An 8,092-nucleotide genomic window follows, 5' to 3' on the forward strand; every position below is an offset into this window, starting at 1 on the left:
CTGGCGAGTAGGGCTTACTTGTTAGAGGCATTTTTCATTTTTCTTTTAGGAGGGGGAAAGGAGAGAGAGAGAGAGAATATAAAAGATCCATTATCAGGGCTGGTGAGTGAGATGGCTCAGTGGTTAAGAGCACTGACTGCTCTTCTGGAGGTCATGAGTTCAAATCCCAGCAACCACATGGTGGCTCACAACTATCTGTAATGAAAAACAAATAAAAAACCTATGAGCCGGAGTGAAAGGGAAGGGGAAAAAAAGGGGAAAGAAGGGGGAAAAAAGAAAGATCCATTATCACCAAGCAGCAAATCTAAGTGAGATAGGAGACCTTGCAGTCTGAGCAGCTGTCCCAGTAATATGAAGGACAGTTAAACCAACGAGTCACGGGTCCTGTTGAGTAAACTTGTCTAAATCCTCTCATTTCCTGCGTGTGGTTGGGAAGAGGAATCTCAGAAGCCGAGCCCCATTCTGTAGTAACTCAATTAACCATGGGAGATGGTGACTCGCCAATGTGCCTCTCTGTCGTCTCATTCAAGGGAATAAGATGCTGGCTGGACAAACTGTTACTTTGGGCTCTTACAATTTCTATCACACGTAAGCCTGATTCGATATTTTAAGAACTGACTCTGGGGCGGGGGCCAGCACTTGGTGGAGCAAAGGCAGGTGGATCTCTGTGGAGCCAGCCTGGTCCACACAGAGTTCATGGCCAGCCAGGGCTACCTAGAGAGATCCTGTCTTGAAAAATCAAAGACGAAAAAACAAACAAGAATCAGCTCTCAAAATAATCACGTGGGAAATGAGGTTTTTTTTTTGTCTAATCTTCCTTTTTCTCTTTCAGTTCAGAATGCTGCAGTGGATTGTACAAGGGTGGAAAATTACGGTAAGTTTCATTTCCTGAAAGCATGGGCATCAAAATGGTCAGATAGCTGACTCTGAACATGAGCGTTCACTTACGGGGATTTCTGTGTTTTTAGATCGGCAACCAAGAGCAAAGCCTTTCCATTATCTGCTAGGAGGCCAATGAGCTGAGGTTTAGAGAGGACATTAATTGTAGCAATTTTGTTTTTCCACCTGAAACTTGGCCGGGCAAAATCTGAGATTGCTTTTTACCATGAAAACCTCCAAACTTCCTTTGTTATCACTTTTAGCTAGAAAACCCTCCCGTGATTTTTGTAAATTTTTTATTAATTTATTTCCTCTTGAGGCTGAGTCTCATGTAGGTCAGGCTGGCCTCAAACTCTATTACGTGACCAAGGCTAAACTAGACTAACTCCTAAACTCTCAAATGCTGGGACCCAGCCCACCACGCCCACTCAAAACCCCTTTTAAATAAATTCAGGCAGCTAGAGCTATGCCTAGGAAGAGCTCTACTGTGGAGTCAGAGTGCTTTGCTGCTAAGCCTGGCTTGCTGCTGCCCACCTGGCAAGCCGGGCACACGAACTGATGACTTTTGAGGGTGGTTTCTTTCATCGGTGAGAAGGGGTGGCCCCAATCCTGGTTTCTCTGCAGTCTTTGCGGCACATCTGTCCTTCCGTGTAAGCTAACCACATAAAGTTGAAAGTGCTGTTGTGCGCAACTCAGCCGGTCTCCCCTCCCCTCCCCTTCCCGAAGCAGGCAGCTTCTCTCTGTGGACTGTTGGTGATAAGATCTTGCTACATAGCCTATCACTCACTATGTAGCCAAAGCTGATGCTGAACTCATGAGAATCCTCCCTGCTTCACAGCCTGTTAAGTCCTGAGTGTGGGTGAGCACACAGTGGAGCAGTCTAGATGGACATCTTTGTGTCTGTCTGTGGTGTCAGAGTTTATTGAATAGCAATAAATTCACAAGCTATGTCACTTCTCTTGGCTGTGATTTTCCAAGCAGTCCTGATTTCTCTTGATAGCCAGCAGTTAGCAAACACGAGTTCTTTTATTCCGATTTTAAATGTAATATTAACTCTCAGAGCATATATTACATATCTTACAGTAAACATACACATGAGTATGTATGTATACCAGCTCACAGACTGGATACCAAAGCCAGAGCAGACAGACTTTAAGGAGTTTTACCAGGCCTTACTGAAGGCAATCTCAGGTAGCCCAGGCTGGCCTAGAACTCAGTAGGTCAGCCTAGACTGACCTTGCATTCTTCATCCATCTGCCTCCATCCCCCAAGTCCTGAAATTACAGGAGAAAGAAAGACCCCGGGGAAGCAAGGGCATCCCAGCAGGAGAGCAGAAAAGGATGTGTTACAGGATTAAGGTGGGTTACTTAATGAAAGACTGGAAGCTGCAGGTCTGCCCCTGGCTTATAGGAAGTAAAATCGATGATAAGAACATTTGGCAGGTCTTACCTGAAAACAGTATAAATGGGAAGTTAAATCCCGTGTCAAAGTCAAACAAAAACATAGAGACCGATGTGCAATAAAGGAATTTTTATCTGGGGAAAAAGCAAACGATATGGAATACAAGTGTGTAGACCAGGTGGCCTCTGGCACACCTGAAGGAAAGATTGGGATTGACTGGGGGGTGGGGGTGGGGGGGACACAATTTCCCTAAGGTGCTTGCTTCCACCTGGAGAAGGGGCATATTGTTTTTCTCACTACTGTGAGAAATGAAAGATTCAACTAAATGTCGGACAGGTAGCAACTGGAGGAAGGAGGGGTCAACCTGGGCTCATTGCTCAAGGGGAGATAACCTGGGCTCAAGGGGAGATAAGGCTCATGATGACGGGGAAGTCATGATGGGAGGGGTCTGAGGCGGCTGGTCACAGAGCATCCACCATCCAGGAGACAGAGGTAACTGTGGATTGTTAAAGTTTCTTTTATTCGCCTGATCGAATTGTCCTCTCTGAAGCTTACTGCTTCAGTCTGCTAACCCAGGCCTGGTCCTGGAAGCTTCTAGCCTCTGTACAATCTTATCTAGGTCTGGAATGTTTTTGGCCTCTGAGGCTTATGACTAAATAAGATCACTCTTTCTAGCTCTTTCTGAACTCTGGCTGGCTGGTCAACCCAGCTGTTCTGGCTCAAACTCCACTCCAAGCTGCCTGACTCAATCTGGCTTCTCACAGTTCCTTACTGCATTGCTCTGCTTGGTCTCATGCTAACTTTGGCAATCTGTTCTAATCTTCTGGCGCTTTCTCATTCGCTGGCTCATTCTGTCTCCACCTGTGTCTAGCTTGTCCTCTCTCTGTAACCTGTCTCACTATAACTGTCCTGGTAAAACTGCCTCTGAACTCCACTGTATTTCGTCTCAACTCAAGGTCTCAACCAAACTGGCGGACTTGAGCTCAGAGATCTGTATGCCTCTGTCTCCTGAGTGCTAGGATAAAGGTCGTGCCACTGTGCCTGGACCCCAACCTTTCTTTACCTGAAACTTGCTTTTCACCAGGCTAGCCTTGACCTCAGAGATCTACTTGTCTTTGTCTCCTGGGATTAAAGGCATGTCTGCATTCCAGCCAGATCACAGAGATCGAGACAGTCTTAGGATGTGAGCCCTTGCCAGTAGAGCAGCCATGTAGCTGGATTAAAATTCCTCGGCAGTGGATGCCTGACTCACTGTCTCTCTGGTGTTTTTTTTTTTTTTTTTAAATTCAGTCTGGGAACCCAGACCTCTGATGGGCCGCACACATTCAGAGTAGGTCTTCCCACCTCACTTAATCCACTCTAGAAACTTCCTCGAAGACATGCCCAGAGGCAATCTCCGAGGTGACGCTAGATCCTGTAAGCCTTACAGTACTAACTATACATTGGGTCTCATGTAGCCCAGCCTGGCTTTGAACTCTCTATACAGCTAAGGATAGCCCTGAACTCCTGATCCCACTTGCTTCCATCTCCCAAGAGCTATAATTACAGGCATCATGCCTGATCGAAGCTGTGTTCAGGATGGAATCCAGGACTTTGTGCGCCAAGCAAGCACTCCCCATGCAAGCTGTGGTTCAAGCCCTGTCCAGTGGTTTTCACGAAGCCTTCTGTGTCATTTTTGTCTTTCCAGAATTACCTTCTCCAAATCTGAACTCAAGTATGAACGTGGTCAGGATGGGCCAAAATGTATCTCTGTCTTGTTCCACCAAGAACACATCAGTAGACATCACCTATTCGCTCTTCTGGGGTACAAAATATCTAGACAGCAAGAGAGGACGAGGGGGAGCTGTGGATTTCCACCTGAGGATCTCCAATGCCAACGAGTCAGGCCCCTACAAATGCAAAGTCAATGCTTCCAACTCGATGAAATACAGTCAGGATTTCAACTTCACAATGGCCAGTAAGTGCATCTGTATACAATGGAGGCTGGGTGGCCAGTAGAATGAAGGGCCCTTGGGAGTTGAAAGCATTCTGTCAAGAGTCTGGGAAGAACATGGTTCATCCATTTAGCACAACTGCTACTTTCTTTTCTTTTCTTTCTTTCTCTCTCTCTCTCTCTCTCTCTCTCTCTCTTTCTTTTCCTTCCTTTCTTCCTTTCTTCCTTCCTTTCTTTCTTTCTTTCTTCTTTCTTTCTCCTTCCTTCCTTCCTTCCTTCCTTCCTTCCTTCCTTCCTTCCTTCCTTCCTTCCTTCCTTCCTTCTTTTTATTCCTTATCTGGGCCATCAGTCTAAAAGATGGCACTCCCTGCTTAGCTAATCCTCTATCCTCGGTGCCAGCAATTCACCGATCGCTTAGTCCCTCCCTAATCTAATCAAGATTAGTCAGCCGACCAATCTTCGAGTTCCCTGGAAGTCTGAAGCTTCTCAGCCTGCAGCCTTCCTGCCCAGCCTTGCCTCATTAGCTCTGATTTTCTCTCTGTTGTCTTCCTACCCCACCCATGCTTTTAGCCCCACACCAGTAGCCTCAGCTGTGGTCACCTCAATAAGGAGTCCCCTGGGAGAGGGAGAAAGGAATCTAAACACATTGTATCTGCAGTTTCCTCATAGAGAACCACTGGTTCTCCAGGTCTACCAGCCCACACTCAAGCATCAAACCACATGTATCTATGCGAAATTAAATTCAAACTAGTCAAAGTGATACTAAGAATTCTAGGACGGGCAAGATGGCTGGCTCAATGGGGTAAAGGTGCTTGTTGCACAAGCCTGAGTTTGATCCCTGGAACTCCAGTGGAAGAGAGCCCATTCTACAGAGTCGATCTCTGACCTCCACACAGTGCATGTCTACTTGAGTGCTCGAACACGTTTGTGCACACATATACCTATGCATTGCACATGTGCACGCATGCACACACTAATAATTAATACATTTTTAAAAGTTCAGTACTACAGGGCTGGGCACACCTTTAATCCCAGCACTCCAAAGGCAGAGGCAGGTGGATCTCTGTGAGTTATAAGGCCAGCCTGATCTATTTAGCTACTTCCAGGCTAGCCAGAATTACATACTGAGACACTGTCACAAGATAAATAAATAAAATAAAATAAAATAAAAAAACCTCAAGGGCACAGTTTTGTCACATTTCTAGTGTGCAAGAGTCAAAGGTGCCTGGCACCTGCGTACAGGACAGCAGAGACACAGAACATGTCCACCACTACAGAAAGTTTTGTTAGATGGAAAGCCAGGGGAATGGCTCTCAGTTTTAGGGTGCAATTGTCTAGTTCTAATCTAACAAAGCAGGGGTATGCTCAGAAGACCAGTGTGTCAACCACTTGTTTGTTGCTGTAACAAAATCACCTGGAGGAAGGAAGAGCTGATTTGGGCTCACAGTTCCCAGTAACACAGTCCATTCTGACTGGGGACAGGGACTGTTTAGCAGCAGGAATGGGAGGTGGCTTGTAGTCACATTTCATCCACATATCGGAGCAGAGAAAGAGAGGTAAATTCTTGTGCTCACTTTACCATTTGTTATTTTTTTTTTTTTTAAGATTTATTTATTTATATGTAAGCACACTGTAGCTATTCTCAGTAACCCCAGAAGAGGGCATCAGATCTCATAACAGATGGCTGTGAGCCACCATATGGTTGCTGGGGTTTGAACTCAGGACCTCTGGAAGAGCAGTCAGTGCTCTTAACTTCTGAGCCATCTCCCCAGCCCCCATTTGTTATTTTTTATTTTTTTATTTTTATTTTTTTTTGGTTTTTCGAGACAGGGTTTCTCTTTATAGCTCTGGCTGTCCTGGAGCTCACTTTGTAGACCAGGCTGGCCTTGAACTCAGAAATCCGCCTGCCTCTGCCTCTCGAGTGCTGGGATTAAAGGCGTGTGCCACCACGCCCGGCCTTGTTATTTTTTAAATTTAATAATTATTACTATTTTTTTTTTTAGACACAGTCTGATTATGTAGCCTTGGCTAGCCTGGAAGTCACTGTGTAGACCAGGCTGGCCTCAGACTCAGACATCCATCTGCATCTTGCTAGGGTTAAAGGAACACGCCAAACAGGCTACATTCTCTTTCTTATTCAATCTGGGACTTGTCCCATTGAATGATACTGGCCACACTTGGGGTAGGCCTGTCCACCTCAGTTCACCTAATCTATGCGACCTAACATGACTCGCCCAGACCTTTGAGTCTTAGGGGGTTCTAGCTCTGATCAAGTTGAAACCACTATTAACCAGCACAGCTAGAAGGACAGGTTTTGGCCATAGTTTTATGCAGTTTTATGCTCTGCCAGGAGACAGGCAGAGCTCAGGGTGTGAGCTTAGTGGCGACTGTGGCTGTCGTAGGAATGAGTAGAGAAAGGAAAGCCAACACAGACCTGGAGTAGTGGCTTAAAATATACACCTCTACCCTGTGTGGTGAGGCCACGAAGCAAGCAATCTCTGCATGCGACCTCCCTGCATTTTGTTCAAGTGATGTATTGTCCTATCAAACACGACCATCTCCAGTGAAGCCTCCCAGATATATCTCTACCGATTGCCCTCTAGGTGTAGACGATTGGTACTTCCAGGACATTGGTGACACCTAAGACATGGTCATGTCCCCCGCCCTATCAGGGCAGATGGTTTTGCCATAAGCACAGGTTCCTTAATCATGGATTCACTTATCAGCTAAGGTTCGAGGACCCAGATGCACCACACCCTGGCTTACATTGATTGGTTGCTGCCCTCATGGGGGCCTCTGGTCTAGGGGGAAGACACAAAACCCAAAGAAATGGCTCACAAGCTGTGCCAGCTGTTGTAAAGAACACGGGCACAGTGTGGAGAAAGGCAAGGCATGAAGAAGGGACCACCTGGGTAAGGTATGAGGGCCTGTCCAAGGCACTGGAAAGATGAGCGGGAGCTAGCTATATGGGGACACTGGTTGAGGTCCTTGGCATGTCCAGAACTCCAGCTTTAGCTTTCAAGGGCTGGTTCAAGGTGGCTGAAGGTCAAAGAAGAAGCACGTGAGGGTGTCAAGTTTAGAGGGGCCTGGAGTAGTGGGAGGAGTGATGAGTTTGAGTCTAATCTGGGCTACAGGAGACTCTTAATAGCAGGGGTGGGGGTGGGGGTCTCGCTGTGCAGTTAGTCTGCTATTTGCCAGCTCTGTGACCTTGGCATTCCTTTTTTTTTCTTCCCCCTTTGGAAGTAGCCTCTCAAGTAGCCTAGGCTGGCTCTATACTCACACATGTAACCAAGGATAACCCTGACTCCTGATTCTCCTAGCTCTATTTTCCAAGTTACCATGTGGGTAACATGACAGATGGCTATCCTTTCTTCTGTCTACTATTTTTGTTAATGAGCCACATAACATATATTGTTGGATTCTTAAAAAAAAAAAAAAAAAAAAAAAAAACCAGAGTAGGGGAGCTGGAGAGATGGGTAAGAATACCTACTCATCTTCTAGAGGATCCAGGTTCAATTCCTGGCACCTACATAGTGGATCACCGCCATCTTTGACTCCAGGCCCAGGGAAACCAAAGCCTTCTTCTGGCCTCCATGGGCACCATGGTGAACACACATGCATATGGTTCACACATGCAGACCAATTTGAACTGAGAGATGTACCTGCTTCCCAAGAGTTGGGATCAAAGGCATTCCCCACCATCACCTGGCCAGTTGTTTATTCTCTCTTTTTTAAAAAGGTTTGTTTGTTTGTTTGTTTGTTTGTTTATTTATATGAGTATACTGTAGCTGTCTTCAGACACACCAGAAGAGGGCATCAGATCCCATTACAGATGGTTGTGAGCCACCATGTGGTTGCTGGGAATTGAACTCAGGACCT

The 8,092-nt window shown here is 46.1% G+C and overlaps 1 protein-coding gene across 1 annotated transcript in view; it reads left to right on the forward strand.

Moving 5' to 3' along the window:
- The first annotated feature begins 429 nt into the window (after positions 1 to 429).
- Milr1 (mast cell immunoglobulin like receptor 1) overlaps positions 430 to 8,092 on the forward strand; it is a 17,022-nt gene continuing 9,359 nt past the window's right edge. Inside the window, exons 1-3 of the mRNA XM_021177963.2 lie at positions 430 to 588; positions 833 to 874; positions 3,968 to 4,237. Of these exons, the coding sequence (XP_021033622.1) occupies positions 483 to 588; positions 833 to 874; positions 3,968 to 4,237 (418 nt within the window). The 5' untranslated portion in view covers positions 430 to 482. The remainder of the gene's footprint in view (positions 589 to 832; positions 875 to 3,967; positions 4,238 to 8,092) is intronic.

The sequence above is a fragment of the Mus caroli genome, chromosome 11, assembly GCF_900094665.2.
Source record: "Mus caroli chromosome 11, CAROLI_EIJ_v1.1, whole genome shotgun sequence".
NCBI classification, from domain to species: Eukaryota; Metazoa; Chordata; class Mammalia; order Rodentia; family Muridae; genus Mus; species Mus caroli.